Genomic DNA, 25,457 nt, shown 5'->3' with positions numbered 1-25,457 from the left:
TGTTCCTTTGGTCTTGACTTGTCTCACTCAACATGATTCGCTCTAATTTCATCCACTTCCCAGCTTATGCCATTATTTTACCTTGTTTGTTAGCTATGTAGAATTCCAGTGTGTGCGCGCGTGTGTGTGTGTGTGTGTGTGTGTGTGTGTGTGTGTAACTTTTTTTTTTTGGGGGGGGGCAGTCCTGGGCTTGAGCTCAGGGCCTGAGCACTGTCCTTGGACTTTTTCAAGGCTAGAGTTCTACCACTTGAGCCTCAGCACCACTTCCAGCTTTTTTCTATGTATGTGGTACCAAGGAATCGAACCCGGGTCTTTGTGCATGCTAGGCAAGCACTCTACCACTAGGCCAAACTCCCAGCCCATATATCATATTTTTAATCAATGTTTTTTAAACAATGTTTTATAATGTCCTATCAACAATGTTTTATAATGTTAAAGTATATGGAAAGTGGCCTGGCACCAGGGGCTCACGCCTGGAGGCTGAGATTGGTTCAAAGCCAGCCCAGGTATGAAAGTCCATGAGACTCTTATCTCCAATTAAGCACTAGAAAGCAGGAAGTGGTGCTATGGCCGAGAGTTCAAGCTCTGTAACCAACCAAAATAACTAAATAAAATAAAGTATATGAAAAGTGGACTCTTAAAGCAATGCCATCCTAAAATCTCTGTATTGCATTTAAATTTTTAAAAACAAAAGAAGAATACTTACACTGCATGTGTTGTGCCATAACCCAATTGTGTATTAGCCTGTAGTTCTCAACAGAACCCTTCACCATTTCTACTAACAAATCATAAGCAGCGGCTCTTGAAGAATGTGATTTGCATTTTGGCTGCTGTCTATCTTTTAGACTAGGCAATAAAAACAGGAGATTGAAGATATCTCTTAAAAACTCCTGAAAAATACAAATATACAAATTCCGGTATATTATCTAAACTGAATGTTAATTGCGTTCCAAACTTAGCAAACACTGTACAATAATAAAATGTAATTACTATTTACTAAGACTATTCAAAAAGTTAAAGCAACAGCGACACCATCTGAAAGTTTTTCCAATGTTCTCAGCTAAAGATAATGGAATGGGTAGAGTCATGACCTCCTTATTTGTACCAAATAGCTCTTATTTTTATTAAAGGATTTATTAACTTTGATTTTTACATCATATTTCAAATGACAGGTTTAACAAACAAGTGTTCAAGAAGGGAATCTATGTACAATCACTGGCACTTAGTTTTTAGAACTTAATCAAAATTAGGCTAAGGATTTGTACATCATAGATACATATTAGTTTATGAAATAAAACATTATGTCTATAGAGACATATGTTTTTATGTCTATATAGTTGTTTGTATTTCCAATACCATGTCCATAGCATAGGGTATGCAAATATTGAGTCCTCGCTCTTGTACTCATAGTTCATTTTTAAGGAGTATCCATGTACAATGTTATTTATTTTTACTGTATTAAATGATTGAAATATTTTGGTAAAGTCTCATTACTACCTATCTTGCCTGTCTACAAGTCCTGCAGTTGGTTCTGCATTTAATTAATGGTGATTCGAGCAAAAGGTATCAACTCATTCGCAATGACCACAATCAAGTGCTAGGAAACTGCTGAAAGCAAGAAAAGCAGGAAAATTAAAACTTGGCCCATAGTCATAAAGTGCATAGGTGCAAAGAGTCAATATTTAAATAACCACACTCTTACTTAACCTCTAACAGTCCAGTTCAATCTAAACAGAAAGGTTTGCAGTGAAACTTAAATACTTGTTTTTGTTTGTTAGTTTTGGGGTTTGAAGACAGATGCCATCTGCCCTTTCTGTGTTGGTTATCTTTGGATACAGGGTTTTCCTATACGAAAGTTCTTATATATGAGAGTTCAATCACTTCTTGGCCTTTTGGCTAAGATCAAGTGTACTGAGAGTTCAGGCAAAACCAAAATACTTCTGTTTATATTTCTCTGAATCATTGCAATGAATGACAGGCAACACACTAAGATTGCTTGACATGGAGTTTGAAGAACCTTTTATTTTTGTTTATTGGGACTGGTCTATACATTTGAAAGAGCTCAAATTATAGGCTTGAGCCACTGAACCCAGCTGACAAATTATTTTTTCAATTTCCAAGTCCACATTTTAGATGTACCAGTTGCAGTTTATACCAAGCATATTTTTCTTTTGAAAAGTTAGAATTTCAATCTACTGCAGTGTTTGTTTAGTGAAACTTTCACACACTTATCTACACTCACTGCTGAGAGAATTAAGTATGCCTGTGCAACTTCACTGCCAGAAGACTCTTGGTAGTTTAGTTTCCTTTGCATCATTTTCTATTATTTTACTGCAACAAATATCAGCTGCAAATATAATTATATGCTGAACTTTGAGAGTCAAAGAAAATCAATCATTAAATCTGGAAGTGGCCTAAAGAACTGAGAACAGAAAGAATAAAACCTTCTACTTTTACCTTATAAAAAAATGCAATTTAAAATACCTTGCCATAGGAGGGTTTGGTGACTCACACCTATAAATTCTAGCTCCTCAGGAGGCTGAGATCTGAGGACTGATGTTCAATGCCAGTCTGTGCACCAAAGAAAGTGAGATTCTTATCTCCAATTAACCTCTAGAAAATGGGAAATGGAGGCTCAAGGGGCCGGGGGGTAGCCTTGAGCTGAAGAGCTCAGGGACAGCACACAGGACCACCCCCCACCAAAAAAAAAACCTTGCCATTATTGAAACTTATCCTTCCATCTCACTATTGACAAAGAATATTTAACTCAAAATTTTCTGACTTTTCTTTGCAAAGTTTGAATAATAAATAAAAGTGATTAAGAACTTAGTTCATGTAACTGAACTGATGATGGTAAGATTTTTATTTTAGCAATGAGAAAAGGAGATAATCACAGAGACAGAAAAACAACACGTTTACTTTCTTTAGAAAATAAAGTCAACATTCGAATAACATTACAATCAGCTAATAAATAAGTTAATAATGAACCATAACTGCAAATCAGTTTAGGTCTATAAACTAAGACAAATGGCACGAGTGTTTTGACAAAGTATTATTAGAAATATTCAATTGGTAAATCATGCTGAAATGAGTAGAATCACTGTATATATGTGTGTGTGTGATATGAGGGATTGAATTCAGGCCTTTGCAAACGATACACAGGTGCTCTACCAGTTGAAGTGCATGTAGGAAATGAGCAGATAATAAAATGCAGAAGGGTTGGTTCAATGGTATCGAACCAGACTAGCAAGTACAAGGCCTTACATTCCAATATAGTAATAAAAAAAGGGGGTGGGGAGGAGGAAACAAAGAAAAATAATAAAAGGAAAGGAAAAACAAGGAGAAAAAGCAGCAAAAAGCAAGGGAAAAAAAAAAAAGACTGGAGATATGGCTCAAGCAGAATACCTCTCTGGCAAGGACAAACTCCAGAGATCAGATACCATCTAGTACTGAAGTAAAGCAAGTAAAAAATAATCCTCTACTGTACAGACCATACTCTTATAATCATTTTATTATTCTTTTGGTAAATTTTTTTTTTTTTTTGGACCTAGGGCTTGAACTCGACCTGGGCACTGTCTTTGGATATTTCCGGCTTTTCTACATATGTGGTATCGAGGAATCAAACCTCGTGCTTTGTGCATGCTAAGCAAACATTCTACCACTAGGCCATACTCCTGGCCCATCAGTGGATATTTTAAGACATACCTGTCCTTCTCTTGAAAATTTGAAAGGAGGTTTGTGTTTGATAACACTTGTTGCAAGCCTTAGAAGGCCAGTAAGCCCATCATCTTCTACATTACCATCTTGATGATCAAGGATCTCCCTACTACAAAATAACAACAACATAAGCAAAACAAAATGGTTATATCATTTATCTTTCTATAATAATATAACTGCCAATTTCATATCAAATTTTACCTTCGAATACAGTCAGCCAAATGTCTTGCCAAAGCATCTAAATCGAGGAGTGTTGTCTTAATACAAAAAGAAAATACAAAATTCAAATATATTTTTTGTATTTAGTTTTACACATAATATTTTGTATAAAATCATTTGCTTAGGGGTAATAAGAATTTGAGTCTTCTAAACTTATTAATTCAATTTTCAACTTTATACAATTACTTTTCAACATGATATACATGAAATTATGGTTTTAATTTAACACTAATATTCCTATAAAATCAACTGAATGTTAATAATTAGAATAATTAGTATACTGAAAAGATACTAAAGTCTTATTTTAGTACATTTATTAAGATAAACTTATATAAAAGGAAATGCAAATTACTGGTTGTGGTGGTGTGACTGAACTCAGGGCATCACACAAAACATGTATTGTACCACTGAATCTTATCTCCAGTCCTAAAGGATTGTTTTAATTACCTTTATTTCTTTTGTTCTGAGAACCTTTCTCAAGTGATCCCCTGTTACTCTATTGCCTCTTGAATGCTTAGCACCACCTTTAAGCTGGCTTTAATAATAAATTACCCTAGATAATTCTCTCTCTCTTGCCAGTTCTGGGACTTGACCTCAGGGCCTGGGCACTGTCCCTCCAGAGTGCTCAAGGCTAGCACTCTACCACTTGAGTCACAGTGCCACTTCCAGCTTTTTGTTTATATGGTACTAAGGAATCAAACACTGGGATTCATGCATGCTAAGCAAGCACTCTACCACTAAGCCACATTCTAAGCCCCTTTCATAATTTTCATAACTGAACAATATAATCAAAATAGCCTTCACTAGAGTACACCCAACAATATCCTCAGAACAACAAAAACAGTAATAAAAAAGTAAACAAAAACTATAACCATATCTCTAAGATCCATCTATCTCAGCCTCCTGAGTAGCTAGGATTACAGGTTTGAGTCACTGACATCGGATCACCAATTGGAAGATTTTTAATGCCAAATGTGTGTATTAAGTCATTAAACTACAAAAAAATATTTAAAATGTTGCCTATATATTTAAAATGGATTCCCCTCATATGCTCTAATTTTTGGAAATCAACACTGATGTATTTCACCTTGAATAAGTTAAAGTAGGGAAGGAAAATTAAAAAGTCTAAGCTGCAAGTTTATCCTTTCTGTGTGTGCCAGTGCTGGGACTTGAACTCAGGGCCAGAGCACTATCCTTGAATTTTCTCAAGGCTAGAGCTCTACCAATTGAGCCATAGAACCACTTCCAGCTTTCTTTATGCATGTAGTACTGAGGAATTGAACGTGCGTTCTTCATGTATGCAAGGAAAGCACGCTACCACGAAGCCAAACTCCTGATCCCAAGTTTATCTTTAATGATACAAAGTAGTGTTTCTTTAGCTGTGTGTGTGTGTGTGTGTGTGTGTGTGTGTGCGTGTGCATATTTTTTTTGGGGGGGGGGGACTCGTGCTTGAACTCTGGGCCTGGGCATTGTTCCTGAGCTCTTCTGCTCAAGGCTATTGCTCTACTACTTGAGCCAGGGCACCACTTCTGGTTTTCTGATGATTAATTGGAGATGAGTACCTGGTATACTGTATAGAGTACCTAGTATAAGGGAAAAACAAGGGAAGTGGAAGGGGTGGAGGGAAAGTGGGAGAAAAACATGGGAAGGGGTAAGAATATTCAAGAAAGAATGTACCTGATAACCTGATGAATATAACTGTAACCCCACTATACATCATCCCAACTTTGCTGCCTGGGCTGACTTGGGACCACGATCCTCATAGCTCAGCCTCCTGAGTAGTTAGGATTATAGGTGTGAGCCACCAGCAACTGACCTTAAAATAATTTTCTTTTACACATTCAAGAATCCAAATCCACATGATCTTATAAAGTATATATTTAAATTTCAAAAATTTACCTTTTTTATCTCTTAGGAGATAAGCCAGGAGTTCGTGGCTCATGCCTGTAATCCTAACTAATAAGGAGGCTGAGATATCTTGGTTCAAAGCTAGCTAGGACACAAAAGTCCATCAGATTCATATCTCCAATTAATCACAACAAAACTATGAGTGACGCTGTGGCTCCAAGTGGAAGATTGCTAGCCTAAAGTTGAAGAGCTCGGGGACAGTACCCAGGACAAGAGTTCAAGCCCCACAATGGACAAAACAAAAACAAACAAAAGAAAAACATTTTAAAAAACTACATTGATAGTTAAGGTAAAAGTAAAAGCAAGAAGATTTAAACTACACTAGAAAGGTACAAATAAAATGGAGAAACTGTGACAGTAACAACCAACTAATTATAGATTAACAGTGTTTTTAATTCTAAGGAGTAAGAAATCAAACTACGTGCAAAAATTTTTATATCTTAACAAGTTAACATATAATTTTGAACATACCTGACTAGCGTCTTTTATATGTATGTTATCAACTAATTTGCACAGCAACCAAAAATATTCTTTGCATCCAGGTTTTAACACTGGTTCCTCCTCATAATCATCTATCTATTAAAAAAAATAACACTTTGTTACATTTTAAAATAAATCTAGGTAATACATTAAACATCTTCAAAATCTAACAAAAATGAGTACAATCCTTTGTATAAAGTCATATATCAGTGAGTAAAATCAAGATGACTAGAGAAAAATTCAAATTAAACATGGAAGGATAAAAATAAGAAGGAAGATAATTAAAAGCCTACAACATACCTATTTCTTAATGGTTTCTGGATTTGTATAGTAGGTAGTTTTACAAGGAGAGTATTGCCAGATGTGGTGGCTCATGCCTGTAATCCTAGCTACTCAAGAGGCTGGGATCTGAGGAACACGCTTCAAAGCCTGACTGGGCAATATGAAGCTGAGCAATACTAAGCTATGAAAAAAGGGGAAGTGGGACTGTGGCTCAAAAATAGGTTGGTAACCTTGAGCTGAAGAGCTCAGGGACAACACTTAGGTACAGAGGTAGGGTAGTAGCCTTGAGCTGAAGAGCTCAGAGACAGCGCCTAGGCCAGAGCTCAAGCCTCATGACAGCCCCTGTCCCCCAAGATAGCATACACAATGGGCAAACAAAACTACACACTCATAATTCAAGTTATTTTGCCAGTTATAGGCTTGAACTCATAAGCTAGCACTCTTTACACTTGAGCCACAGCAACACATCTGCACATCTGGCTTTTTGTGTGTATGTGGTACTGAGGAACTGAATTCAGGGCTTCGTGCATGCTAGGCAAGCACTCTACCACTAGGTCACACTCCTAACCCTATTTTTTTTTTTTCCCAGTCCTGGGCCTTGAACTTGGGGCCTGAGCATTCTCCTTGGGCTTTCTCAAGCTAGAGTTCCACCACTTGAGCCACAACAACATTTTCAGCTTTTTTCTATATATGTGGTATCGAGGAATTAAACCCGAGTCTTTGTGCATGCTAGGCAAGCACTCTTACAAGTATGCCAAACTCTTAGCCCCTAATACTGCTTTTTAAAATACTTATAAGATGCTGGGAGCATGGCCTAGTGGCAGAGTGCTTACCTAGCATGCCTGAAGACCCGAGTTCAATTACTCAGCACTACATACATATAAAAAGTTGAAAGTGGTACTGTAGCTCAAGTGGTACAGTATTAGCCTTGAGGAAAGCCCAAGGATAGTGCTCAGGCACTGAGTTCAAGCCCCCAGGACTGGCAAAACAAAACAATCCCCAAAAAACAATATTAATGATTAGCAAAGATAGCTCTACTTATGATATTTCTACCCTATCATTAAGCTTATTAACCAAAGGCCTAGAAACAAATACTATTTCTAAAACCGAATACCTATTAATGCATGCAGACCTGAAATCAAAACACACAGATTCTCTTAGTTGTATTATGCACACCATATATCACAATATTGTTACATTAAGAATTATTCTGGGTGAAAATTACATGGAATAATCTCAAGGATATAGTACAAAAATAAATATGGAGAAAAAGAAATTACAAAATAAGAAATCTGATAAGCACAGTAAAATCTTACCCTAATAGGTTTGACTGCTTGAGCATCAGGAAGAAATTTCAACAATGTTGAGGCAGCCAAAAGAAGAAAAGAGCGATGAATTGAGTCTCCTCCATCTAGGCCTGACAGAGATAACTTATAGAGACCATTGCAAGATTCATGACGAACAGCAGTCTAAATGAAAGAACAAGTGGCAGAGTCGGTATGAGTTAGTATAAAAAAGCTTGTGCTGGGCTAGGGACATCACTAAGAGGTAAAGCACTTGCATAGCATGCACAACATTCTGGATTTGATCAGTAGCACGATCAAAAGAATAAAAACTAATTTTGTTCTATTGGCACAAATAAATTTACACTGACTTCTTAAGCTGTTTTTCTTTTTTTTGCCAGTCCTGGGCTTGAGCTCAGGGCCTGAGCACTGTCCTTGGATTTTCTCAAGGTTAGAGCTCTACCACTTGAGCCTCAGCACCACTTCTGGCTTTTTTCTATGTATTCGGTACCAAGGAATCGAACCTGGATCTTCGTGCATGCTAGGCAAGCACTTTAACCACTAGGCTAAACTCCTGGCCCAAGCTGTTTTTCTCTTTTTTGGATACTTTAAGTGCTTTTTTTTTTTTTTGGCCAATCAGAATCTGTCCATTGTCCCTCAGCTTTTGCTCAAGGTATTGCTCTACCACTTCAGCCACAGTGTCACTTATGGCCTTTAATGTGTATGTATTACCAAGGAATGGAACCCAGGGCTTCACGCATGCTAGGCAACCAATCTACCAATACGCCATGCCCCCTTTTTTACTTCTATTTCTAGATCTATTTATCTTTGTAATTCTGTATCTTATCTATTATCTATCTTTAAGCATTGTACAAAGGGGTTACCATTCGACATGTCCATTTGTGAGTACAATGTATCTTCTGTTTTTTGTTTTTTTTTTTAATTTGTGTGTGTGTTTTTGTTTTTGTTTTTTGGTGGGTCATGGGGCTTGAACTCAGCCTGAACACTATCCCTGAGGTCTTCAGCTCAAGGCTACCAACCCTACCCTTGAGCCAATCCCCACTTCCCATTTTTCTAGGGGTTAACTTGAGATCAGAGTCTCAGGTCCTTATGTACCCAAGTTGGCTTTGAACCTTGATCCTCACATCTAAGCCTCTTGAGTAGTTAGGACTACAGGCATGAGCCACTACGCCTGGCTCTTTCATCTTCTTTAGCTAAAATTTTTAATGCTGGTTATGAAACCCAGGAACTTATGTATGCAGGGGAAACACTCTTACCACTGAGTTACATAACTGTAGCAATGTATTTCACACATACAATTCTCATCCATCTGTATCAATGTAATAACTATCACAAAATATGCTATCATACACACATTTCTTTTTCCAGAAAAGCCTATATATGGCCATGAAAATAGAAAACCACATACACATAAAACAAAACTATGAAAAGGTATTAAAGAAAGGATATTCATATCAAAAGATAATGTATCAAGATAAAAGATTGGGAAGACAAAGCAACAGATGAAATTAGTTTGAATAAATGTAAGCACATATGAATACAACTCCTTTGTATAATTGATATATACGTGAAAAAAAGAAGGGAAAGTAAACATATTATTTCAAGGGGAAGAGTAGAAGCAAGAGTGGGGAGAACTAAGAGAAGGGGTGACTGGGGGTGGGCGCTGCTGACTTACACCTGTAATCATAGCTTCTCAGGAGGCTGAGATCAAAGAATCTCAATCTGAATTGAGACTTATACCTAATTAATCAGCTAAAGAAAGAAACTGGATATGTGATTCAAGTACGCAAGACATGAGTAGAAATGTAAAACTAGTATGGAGCTCAGAGTTCAACTCTTGATTCCAGTAAAAGGAGCGAGGAGAGAAGGGTGAAAGAAGACACGGAAGGGAGAAAAAAGGGACAGGGAGAAAACAGAAGAGGTAAAGGGAGAGGGAGAAAACAGAGTAGAGGTAAAGGGAGAGGAAAGAGGGGACAAAGAAAAAGAAGAGTGGAGAAGACTGAAGGGAAAGGAGAAAGGAAAGAGAAAGGAAATAGACCTTGTTAAAACTATTTTAAGAAGGATAAAAAAAGAATAAGCATGAGAGAGAGAAGTGTTAGCCTGAGGTTCATTATGGGAAGGATACAACTAGCTAACATATTGCACAACTAACATTTAATAAGCAGTAAGAGCTGGGGTTACTTAAGTGGTATACTAGCTGTCTAGCAAACATGAAATCGTTAGTTCAAACCTTAGTTCTCTAGAAAAAAAAAATCTTAAAAAAGGAAAGAAAAAAAAAGAAAGAAAAATGGGGTTTGACATCAAACTCAGGATTTAGTGCAAAGTAGGTAAGAATTTTACCACTGAACTAGATTACCAGCCCCTGGTAAACCAATTAAAAATAAATCTAAAGCATTTGTCTTTCGGAAGAGTACAAATATAAATGATGTAGCATTACGTTTATGCAACACTACAACTAATACACCAAATGTGAAAGACCTAAAAGAACTACACAATGTAAAATATTTATAGGGGAATTATGAGTATTTATTTACATTATGTCTTTTTCTTTTTTTTGGCTAGCCCTGGGCCTTTAACGCAGGGCCTAAGCACTGTATTTGGGTTTTCTCAAGGCTAGCGCTCTACCACTTGAGCCACAGCACCATTTCTGGCTTTTTCTATGTATATGTAATACTGAGGAACCGAACCTAGGCAAGCATTCTAAAACTAGGCCAAACCCCCGGCCTCTGCATTAGGTCTTTTTGAGTCAACAGTGCTAACTGTATGAAAAGGTATGAAGAGTAAAAGCACTAACCTTTGATCTTTATCTTACCTCAGGAATAAGGAGAGTCAGTTTTTTTAGCCAATCTTGTAAATAATCACTATCAGCAAGGCTAGATTTCACTAAAGAACAGCAATGAGCCCAGCTGACCAGGAGCCACATTGAATAATGTGAAACTAAAGAAGATAAAAGGAAAAAAGACAAAACAAAAAAAGATGAACCAAAAAGAACAATGCTTGTCAGTATAAAATACATATCCAGTGAGACACTGGTGGCTCATGTCTGTAATCAGAGCTATGCAGGAAGCTGAGATCTAAGGATTATGGTTTGAAGATAGCCCAGGCAAGAAAGTCCATGGGACTCTTATCTATGTTCTATCCTATGACTAAAACTAAATAAATTCATACATGTGTAAGTACATATTTTAAAATATACTTAAGTCATATGTATTATTACCACCTTTTTGTGTGTGTGCTTGTCAGTCGTGGGACTTGAACTCTGGGCCTGGGCACTGTCCTTGAGCTCTTCAGCTCAAGGTCACTACTCTACCACTTCAGTTTTCTGGTGCTTAGTTGCAGTCTTATGGACTTTAGTGCCCAGGGTGGCTTTGAACCATGATCCCCAGATCTCACACTCCTGAATAGATAGGATTACAGGAGTGAGGTACCAGTGCCCACTATTATCATCTTCATTTATTTAAAATAAAGTTTGGGCCAGGCATGGTGGCTCACACCTGTAATCTTAGCTACTCAGGAAGCTGAGATCTGAGTATCAAGGTTCAAAGACAGCCTGGGCACAAAAGGACCCGAGACTCTGATCTCCAATTAACTCCTAGAAAAACGGGAAGTGGGGCTTGGCTCAAGAGTAGGGCGGTAGCCTTGACCTGATTTGAGGGAACCCTTACCTTCATGTCTAGATCTGTGATCAGTCTGAGCTTTCAAAACTCTGTGAAGCAAAAACATACCAAGACAAATTAAACCAGTGATAATTATTTTCAAGGTTAGTGTTGAGGCCTTGAGTTCAGTCCACAGGATGGGGAGGGGAGGAGAGAGGCGCATTATATTTCCAACAACACTTGCTTATATTAAAACAGACTTATTTTATTTTATTGCCAGTCCTGGGCTTGAGCTCAGGGCCTAAGCACAGTCCTTGGGCTTTCCTCAAGACTAGAGCTCTACCACTTGAGCCTCAGCACCACTTCAGGCTTTTTTCTATGTACGTGGTACAAAGGAATTGAACCTGGGTCTTCATTCATGCTAGGCAAGCACTCTACCAGTAGGCCAAACTCCTGGCCCCAGACTATTATTTAAAAAAAAAAAACAAACAAAAGATTAATGGGGACAATTTAGATATGTCAAATAATGTAAAAAAAACTTTTTTTACTCTGGGGATAACAGAAGACTAACAGTCACCTTCAATCCTGCTCTCAGTCTATCTAAATTGCATTCAAGTGCAGGCATATTTCAATAAAACTCCTCTTGTATAATTAAAATGTACATCAATAATGGTAAAGTGCTTGCCTTGCATGCACAAAGACCTGGATTCAATTCCTCAGTATCATTACACAGAAAAAAGCCGGAAGTGGTGCTTTGTCTCAAGCGGTAGAGCGTTAGCCTTGAGAAAGCCCAAGGACAGTGCTTGAACCCTGAGTTCAAGCCCCAGGATTGGCACACACACACAGAAAGAAAAGAAAGAAAGAAAGAAAGAGAGAGAGAGAGAGAGAGAGAGAGAGAGAGAGAGAGAGAGAGAGGAAGGAAGGAAGGAAGGAAGGAAGGAAGGAAGGAAGGAAGGAAGGAAGGAAGGAAGGAAAGAAAGGAAAGAAAGAAAGAAAGAAAGAAAAGCAATATATTTACTCTAGTTATTAACAAAATGGCCTACAATTAGGAAATATTACAGTATTTGTAGGTAAGTCTGAAACTTATTCTCTTGAGATATACAAAAAAATACACACTGAAATACTATTAAAAATATATGATAGGGGCCAGGAGTTTAGCCCAGTGGTAGAGTGCCTGCCAAGCATGCACAAGGACCTGGGTTTGATTCCTTGGTACCATATACATAAAAAAAAAAAAAAAAAAAAAGCCAGAAATGGTGCTGTGGCTCAAGTGGTAGAGCTCTAGCCTTGAAACACCCCAAGGACTGCGCCCAGGCCCTGAGTTCAAGGCCCAGAACTGGCAAAAAAAAAAAAAAAAAAAAAAAATCCATCAGATATTTTGGCAAACTCTTATGAATACATAATAATCTAGAGGAAAGGTATGATAGTCATGCAATCTTAATGCTTAGGTTAAATTCTAAATTTCAATGGAATTTTAAAACACTGCATTCTTACAGTAATAAATACATAGAGATACATAAAAATGCATACCTAGGAGCCAGATTATCATATGTATAAGCCACAGACATAAGTCGCTGAATCAAATTGGTTCCTTGGACAAGAACAAGAAACACCTTTAAGATAAAAATATTAAAAATAATTTTAAATATCATGAAACACAAAATGAATCTTTAAGATGTATTTTTTGAAACAGGGTTTCACAATGTAGTCAAGACTAGCCTCCAGCTCACAATCCTCCTTCCTTAGACCCCCAGGCACTGGGATGACAGGTATGTACCACCATGCTTGCCTAAAAAGGACACTGTTAACACAAGAGTCCATTTTTTGTATATAATATAAACAATGTCAATACAATTATTTGAGAATACTTTTACAAAACATTTAGAAAATCAGAAGTTTGTAACCATACTTGAATAGTAGTAAATTAAAATGAAAACAGTGGAAGCAAAAGTTATTCTTTACATTTAACCCAAATACTGTTACTAATTTGGCTGAAAATGACTACATGTTACATGTTAGGGTACATGGGAGGATAAGTGAAAAGTTAAAAATTTTTTAAACTTTTTTTATTTTTTATTTTAGGTCTGAGACCTGGACTCAAAAACTCAGTACCTGCCTCTTTAGTTCTAACCTCTGTTAGTGATCTACCAACTTGCCCTCTCTACAATTTCTGTCAAATTTTCAAACTCTTGAAATAAGAAAACACATAAGGCTAGGCACGGTATCTCATGTATGTAATTGTAACTATGCAGGAAGCTGAGATTTGAGGACCGTGGTTTAAAGCCAGCCCAGGCACTAAAGTCTGTGAGATTCTTATCTCCGATTAATCACCAGAAAACCTGAAGTGGCACTCTGACTCAAGGGTGGCAGCCTTGAGATGAAGACCCAGGGACAACACCCAGGCCCAGAGTTCAAGTCCTACAACCAAGGAGATGGGAGAGGGGGAAGAGGGAAAGGAGGAAGGGTATAAGGGAAAGAGGACGGGGAGAGGGAGGGGACAGGGGAGAGGCAGTGTCCACAATATTTCAGTCAGAGCATGGAGTAAATAACAATTATTAGACTCAATAAGAACTATGGAAGCATGAAAAAAAGCAGTTAATACCTACTATTAATAGGAAAGATCTTGAAAGGTTACATTATATTTCAGAATGTAAGAAAATTATGTCATAACAAATGGGTAATGTAAATAAGCTCAGTGCCAGGAGCCTGGCCTAGTAGTACAGTGCTTGCCTAGCAATCACGAAGACCCAGGTTCAATTCTTTAGTACCATATACATAGAAAAAAGCCAGAAGCGGTGCAGTGGCTCAAGTGGTATAGTGCTAGCTTGCAAAAACCCAAGGACAATGCTCAGGCTCTGACTGGCCCAGAGTGTGGGTGGGAGGAGAGGGAGAGGAGACAGAGGAGAGAGGAGAGAGGGGAGAGAGGGGAGGGGAGGGAGAACAGAGAGAGGACAGAGGACAGAGAAAGAATAGAGAGGCCAGAGAGGAGAGAGAGAGGACAGAGAGAGAGAGGAGAGAGAGATTGTTTAATAAAAATGTCTAATAATAAAAGCTGTTTAATATTATAAGAGGCTTTAAAAGCGAAATGAAAACCACAGCACTTGTCAATTTGATAGATTATCTTCAAAGGACTATTATCTACGGCCAGAATAACAGTACAAATCAGTAAATTATCTAATCTAATAAACAGAAATTAAGGACAGGATGACCACAATAGCCTTAGACTTCTGCATATTGAGGGACATAAAATTTATGTAAATGGTCTCCAAGCTACAATGCTCAAACATGTTGAACATTCTAAACTAACAGATTCTTTGTATGCTAGCAACATTTGTGACAGGAAGCAGGGCGACTATGTTGTCAAAATGAAGTGGGCTTATGAAAACTACAATAAAGAATGTACAGAGGTTTGAATATGTTGAGCCCAAATGGAGAAGAAAAAGAGTGTCATAAGTAAAAATTAAACGAGAAAGTTACTTGGGCTGGGATGCAGGTCAGTAGCCAAGCCTTTGGCTAGCAAGTTTAAAATCCTGGGTTCAATCCCCAGTATCCCAAGAGAGAGGGAGAAAAGGGGAGAGAGAGAAGGAGAAAGAGAAAGAGCAACGGAGGGCAAGGGTGAGAGAGGGAGGGGAGGAGAGGAGAGGAGGAAGAGGAGGAGGCAAGAGAACAGGGGAGCAAGGAGGAGAGAGGGGAGGAGGGGAGAGTGGGAAGGGAGGAGAGAAAAGGGAGAGAGGGTTAAGAGGAGAACAGAGAGAGATGGGGAGAGTGAGGTGAGAGAGGAGAGGGGAGGAAGGGCAGGGAGTGGAGGGAGGGCAGGGAGTGGAGGGAGAGGAGAGTATTCTGCTGGTGGCGCACATCAATAATCCCACCTAATCAAGAGGCTAAGATTTGAGGATAATTATTTGGAGCAAAAATTCTGAGACTTTCAAAATTCTTATTTCCAATTAAGTGCCTCAAAGCAGAAAGTAGAGCTGTGGTTCCAGTGGTAGAGCTCCAACCTTGAACAAAAGAGAAAGGGAGAGCAACCAGGTACTGAATGTAAGTCTCAAGTACCAGCACCACACAGGAAAAATAGAGAAAGGGTAAAGTGAAGCAATTATAAATTATACCATTCATTAAGATAGATGTTGAGTTGAAAAGAATTTAGATGGTTAGTCACTAGAATTAGTGCAACAAAAGGCTAGAAAGGCTGTACTTTTTACTTTTTGAGGTCACAAATACTTTGTTTTGGCCAGTGGAGCTTGAAGTTGGGGCCTGGACTCTATCTGAGCTCTTTTGCTCAATGATAGTACTTGATCACTTTGAGCTATAGCACCGCTTCTGGTTTTCTGTTGGTCAATGGCAGGTAAGTCTCACGTACTTTCCTGCCTGGGCCGGCATGGAACCACGAATCTCAGCATCCTGAGTAGCTAGTATTATGGTGCGAGCCACCAGTACTGGTCCTTTTATACATATTTTTTTTAATGGTTTTTGGTTTTTTCCCCTTAAGGAGTTATACAATGGGGATGTAATTTCATAAGCCAAATTATGACAAAATGTTTCTTGGACATTTTCATCCCTTCCTGTTTCGCTGTTTTTCTCTCCCAACCCTACTCACAATTTATAGTTCATTTAGAACATAGTTTGTATGGAATACAATGACTGTATTTGCTTATACTTCTTTCTGCTATTACTGTGATACCATTTGCCCCCCACAAAATAAACTAAAACAAGACAAAAACAACAATATAGGAAAAAAAATTGCTTCTATTTCTTAGACTTTGTTGTGATATATAGTACTTTAGATGTGCAGAGGAGTTAACTATGTGCATTTCTCCCCTTCATATAACTTCCTTTAGTCAGTTTGTTTTTATGGAAATATATAAAACTCCTGTGTAAGTTATTATGTTTAGTTCTATTTTAGTAGATTCCACATACTGTTTGTCTCTCTGAAAAAATGAAAGAAAAAGGAGGGAGACAGGGACTCAATTTCCTGTTTAAAATTTCCTGTGTTAAAATAATGTTTCTATTTACCTGACTGGATTCTAACTAACTATATAAATTTGGCTAAGTTCAGTATATAAACAAAGTTAGCCAATTGTGAAATGGCACATCATGCTTTTATTTCAAAGTATGAACAAAACACTACTAATCTATCATGATCACCAGTTTAGCATACAGTCTCATTTTAGTTGCTAAGACATATCACAGCAATCTGGAATATGTCTTACGCATTCAAGTACTTCTTCCCTTTTTTTTTTTTTTTGCCAGTCCTGGGCTTGAGCTCAGGGCCTGAGCACTGTCCTTGGACTTTCTCAAGGCTAGAGCTCTACCACTTGAGCCTCAGCACCATTTCTGGCTTTTTTCTATGTATGTGGTACCGAGGAATTGAACCCGGGTCTTCATGCATGCTAGGCAAGCACTTTAACCACTAGGCCAAACTCCCGGCCCCACTTCTTCCCTTTTGAAAATAAAAACATAATGTCTCTAAACATAACAGGAATTCATTACTACAATTTTTGTTAACTTCCATATTTTACCTCTGTTAATCGTGGTATATGGAGACCTTTGGCATGATCACCAGCAGCCTTCCTTGATTTGCCAGGCCAGGTTCTTTTCCTATAGCTTTCAGCTATACCAGACCAGGCAAACACATCATGATAAGCCAAATCCAAATCAGATGGATCTACTGCAAACTGGCAGATTAATTTCAGCAAGCAAGCAAGACAGTCCAGTTGCCACTGTGGATAAGAAAAAAATGTGAATTCTCCATTTTCATTAATGAGTCAACTGTGCAATATGCAAAATAAAAAGCACAATAAAAATGATTATTGCTACTAATATAGAAATTCTGCCACTGAAGTATTATAGTCACATCCCAATATTGTATTTTTAAAAATGTAGGTACTAAAATGGAAAATACACTGAAATAGAAATGACACATTAATTATTCACTAAATCATAATAAAATGTATATATTAGACACCAACAGTATTTTTTGAAAATGTATGTTATAACTTAAAAATTATTTAAATATGTACTTAGTCTTCAACCAAGGTATTAAATATCGATTTTTCACTTTTAGCATTTACTTTTACTATTCTAAGAACAAAATAATCCTCAACAATCCAAGAATATAATTATCTTTCACTTACCATATAAATACTTTTAAGAAATATTTGAAAAAAATGCTATTTGGTTAAAAAAAATTCAAATATGCAAGCACGAAAAGCTATTAAATCAAAAGTTTCTTGAAACAAATTAAAATGTCAATTATATACAATAATAGTTAACAGGGCTTTCATTCATACCATAATCCTTGGCCTCTTTGTTTTCCTGCTCCAATATCAAGTAGTATCCATAAATTAATCTACCAGGAAATACTATCTTTCCTTCAATAATAAAATAGTAAATTTAAAAATTTTTATTCGTATAGATATATTTTTTGGTTGGTCATGGGACTTGAACTCTGGGCCTAGGTGTTGCCCCTAAGCTCTTCAGCTCAAGGTTACCTCCCCACCCTTCAGCCACAGCACCACTTCCTGTTTTCTGGTGGCTAACTTGAGTCTCACAGACTTTAGTGCCTGTGCTGGCTTTGAATCATGATCCTCAGATCTCAATCTCCCAAGCAGCTAGGATTACAGGTGTGAGCCAACACACCCAACTCAATTTTTTTATTATTTTTAAAGGTGTTTCAACATGTCAGTTTATTAGAGTATAAAGCATTTTTTTTTACATATGTATGTGCTGGTCCTGAGGCTTCAAGTCAGGGTCTAGGCACAGTCACTGAGCTTTTATATGATCAATGCCAGAACTCCACCACTTAAGCCATAGCTCAACTTCCAGCATTTTAGTAGTCAATTGGAGATAAGAGGCACTCATGGACAGTTTTGTCAAGGCTGGCTTGAAACCATGATCCTCCTATTTTAGCTTCTTGAGTAGCTAGAATCACAAGTATGAGCCCCAGCTGAGTATAATGCATCTTAATCAACATCACCTTTTCCATAATTCGCCCCATCTTTCCCAACTACATCCACCTGCTCAAGTAACCTGTTTTCATTTTCACATATATGATAATTACAACTGATTTCACCCTCGCTTCCTTTCTCCATTCGTCTGTCCTCCTTTGAACTTTTGTAGCCCCAGCATCACATTTCAGCTTCCTGTTAATCATTTTGTTAAACTATATTCAAAGAAGTTATACTACTGGAACCCTCTCCTTTACACAACAAACTACTTTATTAAAAACTTATAACTTCCACATGAGAGAAACATGCCTTCTGTTTCTCTGAATCTGACTTCATGTAACAAATTTTTTCCAGGTCCATCTATATCCCTAAAAATGATATATTATTATTCTTCCTGACCGATAAGATTCCTTTGTATGTTTGTAAATATATCATATTTTCTTGACCCACTCATTTCCTCGGGCTTCTTTCTAGACTGTTTCTATAACTTGGCTATAGTGAATAAAGCAGTGATAAAGGTACAAATATAATTCAAATGAGAAAGTGTTTCTGACAAATGGTGTTAGAAAAATTGGGTAGCGATATAAAAAAGTAAAGCAAAGAAATTCTTATTTTACATACATAAAAGTTAAATAAATGCTGGGAATGTGGTTTAGTAGTAGAGAGCTTGCTTAGCATACATGAAGACCTGGATTCAATTCCTCAGTACCACATAAACAGAAAAGGCCACAAGTGACTCTATGGCTTAAGTGATAGACAGATAGCCTTGAGCAAAAGAAGCTCAGGGATAGTACCCAGACCCTGAGTTCACATCCCTGAACTAGCACATAGCGGGGGAGGGAGGAGGAAGTTAAATAAAAGGATAAGAGTGATAAACCCTGTAATCCCATGATATAAGGACCATGGTTTAAAGCTAGCCCAAACAAAATGTTAATATACCCCATATCTCAACCACTAAGGTAGATGTAATAGGATGTATGTTCTATCCCAGCTACGTAAAAGGCATAAAGAGGAAGAAGTAATCTGGGCCACACAGAACATGAGACTATTCATGTTAACTGAAAAGTAATTAAAGCATAAAGAGCTGGAAGCATGGCTCAGCAATAGAGTACCTGCTTAGCAAGAATAAAGGCCTAAATTCAAACTCCATTGCTACCAAAAAAAAAAAAAAGAGAGAGAGAGAAACTCATACATTATGGAATAAAAAAGGAAATCTTTGTAATTCACATGTCTGTTAAGGAATACTATGTAAAATGTACGAGACACTCCCACAACTCAATAAACATACAACCTAATTAAAAGTGGGCAATTGAAGGACTAGGAATGCGGCTTAGTGGTAGAGTGCTTGCCTTGCATGCATGAAGTCCTGTGTTTGATTTCTTTGTACCACATAAACAGAAAAAGCTAAAAGTGGTGCTGTGCCTCAAGTGGTACAATGCTAGCCTTGAGCAAAAGAAGCTAAGGGACAGGGCCCAGGCCCTGAGTTCAAGCCCCAAGATTCGCCAAAATAAAAAGGGCAATTAGTTGGTCACCAGTGTCTCCTGCCTGTAATCCTGGATACTTATTACTTTCTCTTTCATTCTTTTTAAGATGTAACTCATGTACAGTAAAATTATCCGACAATCCTAGCTAATAGGAGACTGAGATTTGACTCTTCATTCTCAAATCCCAGTCTCCTATTAGCTAGGATTGTAGGGATGAGACACAAGAGCTGGGCTAGGATAATATTATTCTAAATTGAGATGGTGAGTTGCTCAACTATATGAATTTGTGAAACTACTGAAACATGCGTATTATCATGTACATGAGTTACATCTTAAAAAGAATGGAAGAGGAGCTGGGAGTTTGGCCTAGTGATAAGAGTGCTTGCCTAGCATGCACAAAGACCAGGGTTCAATTCCTCAGCACCCCAAATACATAGAAAAAGCCAGAAGTGGTGCTGTGGCTCAAGTGGTAGAGTGCTAGCCTTGAGAAAGCCCAAGGACAATGCTCAGGCCCTGAGCTCAAGGACTGGCCAAAAAAAAAAAAAAAAAAAAAAAAAAAAAAAAAAAAAAAAGAATCAAAGAGATATTAATAAGATGCAAAAAAAAAAAAAAACCCTAGAGGTTTGAAGTATTAGAGAAATCTAATAATTGCTGTACAAAAAAGTATTTTTTTTAAACTTATGGTTGTTCAAGACCAGATCTCAAACCTGGTATATGATGCATCTCTTCTTTGGCTGGCGTTTTATCGCCTGAGCTACACCTCTAACACTAAAAGTAGATGTTCTAAAAATAAAAATAGCTGAAATAAAAAACTTAAAAATTGAAAAGCATTAAAACTACTAGAAAGGTATCTAAAAGATTGACAAAAAGCAATGTTTCCTTAATATATTTTCTTGCATTTTGACAGCAATATTTTATGCCAAAGCATTAAAGACTCCCATGGTTTGAAATAATTCTAAAACCCAAGAACTAGGGCCAGGAGTGTGGCATACCCAGTGGTAGAGTGCTTGCCTAGTATGCACGAAGACCCAGGTTCGATTCCTCAGTACCACATACACAGGGGGGAAAAAAAGCCAGAAGTGGTGCTGAGGCTCAAGTGGTAGAGCATTAGTATTGAGTTTAAGAGCTCAAGGATAGCACCCAGGCCCAGAGTTAAAGCCCCCAAACCAAAACAATAAGAAAATAATTTTTTTTTAACCATTTAAGCCAGATGCCAATGGTTCACACTTAGGAGGCTGATATTGCAAAGATTTGGGTTGGAGGCCAAGCCCAGCATCAAACACTTGAGACCTCTTCTCAACAAATATCCAGGCACAGTTGGATGCTCATATTATGGCAGTTGTATACTAGCCTAAGACTAAGTAACATATAAAGCAAGGCCAACAGAGGCATTGTTGGTCTTCAAGACAGTATCTCAACTTAAAAAAAAAAAAAAAAAAAAAAGACAGGCACATCTTCAGGAACCTGCCATCTTAGCTACAATAAGAATATTAGTATAGGCAAAAGACTGCCTAAGTGCACATCCAGGCAAGAAGCAAGGTTCGCAGAATAGTACACACCAAGTAAGCATAAGGCCAAGTTCAAATTCCACTACCACAGCAAAAAAAAAAAACAAAAAAACAGAACTCTTGTTCCAATATCAATTTATGAAATTCTGTTTTTTCTTAACTATATGCCTTAATCTCCTTTATTAAAATGATGTAGTCATAAAATAAACTGTGCTAAAAAAAATGTTACATTCAAATGATGTAACTGGTAAACCAGTACAAACAGTGGATTTTCACTTACCACAGTCCAGGATTCCTGATCTTTAGGCTCTAGAATTGCAGAATTAAATATTTCTAGTAATTGCTGAAGCCCACCAGCAGCAACAAACTGTAAGGAATTATTACAAAAATATTAAGAGAAAAGCTTTTACATGATGTAACTGTAACTTGGTTATATATATATATAATACATATTATTTTAAGGTTATAGACATGTATTTATATTCCACTAGCCATTTAATACTATATACTGAAATGTGTAATGTAATATTTCAAAGAATGAGGAGTATCAGTATTAAAAACAGAACATTAAGGGCTGGGAGTTTGGCCTAGTGGTTAAAGTGCTTGCCTAGCACGCATGAAGACCCGGGTTTGATTCCTAGGTACCACATATAGAAAAAAGCCGGAAGTGGTGCTGAGGCTTAAATGGTAGAGCTCTAGCCTTGAGAAAGTCCAAGGACAGTACTCAGGCCCTGAGCTCAAGCCCAGGACTGGGAAAAAACAAACAAACAAAAAAAAACAACAAAAAAAACAAAACCAGAACATTAAGATATTAAGTAATCTCAGATAAGGCACTAGACATCCTGTCTAGCACCCACTTCATTTTTCTTTTTTTTTTTTTTTGCCAGTCCTGGGCTTGAGCTCAGGGCCTGAGCACTGTCCTTGGACTTTCTCAAGGCTAGAGCTCTACCACTTGAGCCTCAGCACCACTTCCGGCTTTTTTCTACGTATGTGGTACCGAGGAATCGAACCCGGGTCTTCATGCATGCTAGGCAAGCACTTTAACCACTAGGCCAAACTCCCGGCCCCTCACTTCATTTTTCTTTTGAATGGTTTCCCAATCAACCTGTTTCTCTTTAAAGAATTTTTTTTTAAAAAAATCATGTTTAGAGCAAAGAATAATTTTTGAACTATGCTTTAATTATAAATTTGGAAAAAATGTGGACACATTATTTTTACCAATACATCACAAAAAGCATGACCTACCTTGCAACTCCAGGAATTTTTACTGTTTTCCACCTGATCCTCACTTGAATCATCAGAATCCGGATAAAGGTCACTGTAACTTCCCTGAAGGAAAGAAAAAGAAGAAAGAAAATATATAAAGAATGGATAGTAAAGAAAAAAAATGATTCTAGAACCAATAGATAGTACACTCTACCTTTTTGAAGAGAGTACAAATACTTAATGATAATAGTGGAACTGAAATTACCGTTGACTCTCTCCTTATTCTTCTGTTAGGTTTTCCAAGGGCTTCAATAATTTCCAGAGCATATAATAGCTTATGAGCACTTTTAATTTTGAGAAGTTCCTTCCAATTAAGTCCATCATTACTCTTAAATTAAAAAAAAAAAAAAGAAAGAAAGAAAAACAGATTTCTCAAGCCAAATTACTAGGGCAATGTGATAGAATAAATGCAGAAACAGGAAATTAACACAGGAATTATTTTAAAGCATGTTTAAACACTATACTTGGCACTAACAACAAGCCTTAATAAGATCCAATATTTCTACTTCCAACTTCTTGTTGGTTAATTGAAGATAAAAATCTAAGACTTTCCTACTCCAGCTGACATTGAATTGAGATCTGAGTGCAAGCCCCAAGACTAGAAAAAAAAAATTAAAAAGCATTTTTACAAAAGGACCAAAAAACTTACAATATGTAAAGGGATCATAGTAAAGAATACTATTTTAATTTTGTTTTATTGTCAGGATAATGTATAGAGAGAGGTTATAGTTACATTTATCAGGTAATAGGTGCATTACTTCTTGAATCTTGATACCCTTTCTCATGCTTTTGTCCTCTTTTCCCTCCCCTACCCTCCCCACCAAATCATCTTGTTTGGAGACACTAAATTCTTAACTAATTTTCCCAGACTTCAGTCAACTTGTACATGATGCACCTAATAAGCACTCCACCAAAAGGTGTTTTTATCTACATATTACTTCTTATGTCAAAAACAATATTCAAAATATAAGCTGGGTGCTAGTGGCTCACAACTGTAATCCCATTTACTTAGAAGGCATGAGACCTAAGGATCACAGTTTAAAGCTAGCCTGGGCAGCAAAGTCCGTGAAACTCTAATCTTCAATTAACCCAAAACAGTCAAAAGTGGTTGAGAACTCTGGGGGCAGTGCCCAAGCCCTATAGCCAACAACAACAACAACTACAACAACAACAACGAAACAAACATAATTACAAAAAATTACTACTGTAAAGGCAAATTGCTACTTTTTTTTTTTTTTTGCCAGTCTAGGTGCTTGAACTCAGGCCTGGGCACTATCCTTAAGCTTTCCTAAGGCTAACACTCTACCACTTGAGCCACAGTATCACTTCTGGCTATTTCTGTGTGTGTGGTACCAAAGAATGGAACCCAAGGCTTCTTTCATGCTAGGTAAGCACTCTACCACTGGGCCACACTAAAGGCACTGCAAATCCTTATTTTTAATGGAAAATAAAAAAAAAAAAAAATACCCTTGCCTGGTGCTGGTGGCTCATACCTGTAATCCTAGCTACTCAGGAGGTAAGATCTGGGGATCTCAGTTCAAATCCAGCCCAGCCAGGGAAACTCATCAAATTTTTATTGTCAATTAAATGTAAAAAAAAAAAAGCTACAAGTTAAGCTAAGGCTCAAGTGGAGTGGTAGTTTGAGCACAAAAGCTCTAGGACAGTGCCTAGACACTGAGTTCAACTCCTGGGATTTGAACAAAACACAAAAAAATAAAACTAAGGGGCTAGGAGCCTCACTTACTGGTAGTGTGCTTGCCTACAATGCATGAAGCCCTGGGTTCAATTCCTTGAAGCCACATACACTGAGAAAACCCGAAGTGGTGCTGTGGTTCAAGTGACAGAGTCCTAACCTTGAGAAAAAAATGTGTTCAAGGGCAGTGCCCAGGCCCTGAGTTCAAGCCCCAGGACTGGCACAAAACAAAACAAACAAAACCAAATGCTTTGCGATGCAATTAACTTATGTGAACCAACCAAGTTCACTAAACAAATTACAATAGGTTATCATTACCTCCAAATTCACTGACAATATAAGTCATCCAAATGATTTCATATACTGCCAGTAGGAACAAAAACTATTAACTTTCTTCAATGCAGTAGGAAAATTTTGCAAACTCACCTGTTCATCTGAGATATTTTGGAAGGCCATCAACATATTAGGACATGTAGGAAGAAGCATCAGCAGCTCCCAGACACGCCTAGATAGATTTTCTGCATGAAGATGAAGTTCCTCACATCTTAAGCTCTATACAAATAAGAATTGCATTATCAATATAGATCATGAAAAAGTTAATTTTTTGCATAAAAATTATCAAATTGTTAATTTTCTAGTCCAACTCTTTAGGTATCTAAAATTTGCTATGTGTCACATAAAATGCAGAGGGGGAGGGAGAGGGATGAGGGATGAGGGATGAGGGAGAGGGAGACGGATGAGGGAGAGGGATGAGGGAGAGGGAGAGGGAGAGGAAAAGCCGGAGGTGGTGCTAAGGCTCAAATGATATACATATATATCGTTATACTTGTGCTAGCCTCAAAACCATAATCCTCTGTAACTCAGACTTCATGGACATAGTATTACAGGCATGAACGACATCTAATTTATCAACACAATGCTAACATGAAACAGTTTAGTTTTTGTGGCATAAAAATATATCAGGAAATGTTGATGGGTACCACTTATTATTCCACATGAACAAAAGGTATCCCAAGAGAAATAAGTAGGTAAGAGGAATCAGTAACTGTATCC

At 37.4% G+C, this 25,457-nt stretch overlaps 1 protein-coding gene and 1 pseudogene across 2 annotated transcripts in view; one reads left to right on the top strand and one right to left on the bottom strand.

Moving 5' to 3' along the window:
* Usp34 (ubiquitin specific peptidase 34) overlaps nucleotides 1–25,457 on the bottom strand; it is a 206,822-nt gene that overhangs the window by 74,275 nt on the left and 107,090 nt on the right. For both annotated transcript variants that reach the window (XM_090336851.1, XM_090336852.1), the window contains exons 30-42: nucleotides 24,831–24,956; nucleotides 22,917–23,039; nucleotides 22,691–22,774; nucleotides 21,726–21,812; nucleotides 17,026–17,226; nucleotides 13,037–13,119; nucleotides 11,576–11,616; nucleotides 10,723–10,847; nucleotides 7,923–8,075; nucleotides 6,316–6,420; nucleotides 3,919–3,974; nucleotides 3,706–3,826; nucleotides 707–890 (exon numbers count right to left, since the gene is read on the bottom strand). In XM_090336851.1, the coding sequence (XP_090192977.1) occupies nucleotides 707–890; nucleotides 3,706–3,826; nucleotides 3,919–3,974; nucleotides 6,316–6,420; nucleotides 7,923–8,075; nucleotides 10,723–10,847; nucleotides 11,576–11,616; nucleotides 13,037–13,119; nucleotides 17,026–17,226; nucleotides 21,726–21,812; nucleotides 22,691–22,774; nucleotides 22,917–23,039; nucleotides 24,831–24,956 (1,489 nt within the window). The remainder of the gene's footprint in view (nucleotides 1–706; nucleotides 891–3,705; nucleotides 3,827–3,918; nucleotides 3,975–6,315; nucleotides 6,421–7,922; nucleotides 8,076–10,722; nucleotides 10,848–11,575; nucleotides 11,617–13,036; nucleotides 13,120–17,025; nucleotides 17,227–21,725; nucleotides 21,813–22,690; nucleotides 22,775–22,916; nucleotides 23,040–24,830; nucleotides 24,957–25,457) is intronic.
* On the top strand, nucleotides 1,877–2,049 carry LOC150060699 (U2 spliceosomal RNA; annotated as a pseudogene).

The sequence above is a fragment of the Megascapheus bottae genome, chromosome 7 (assembly GCF_031878675.1).
Source record: "Megascapheus bottae isolate mThoBot1 chromosome 7, mThoBot2.hap1, whole genome shotgun sequence".
Lineage (NCBI taxonomy): Eukaryota > Metazoa > Chordata > Mammalia > Rodentia > Geomyidae > Megascapheus > Megascapheus bottae.
This window is presented reverse-complemented; position numbering and strand designations above follow the sequence as displayed.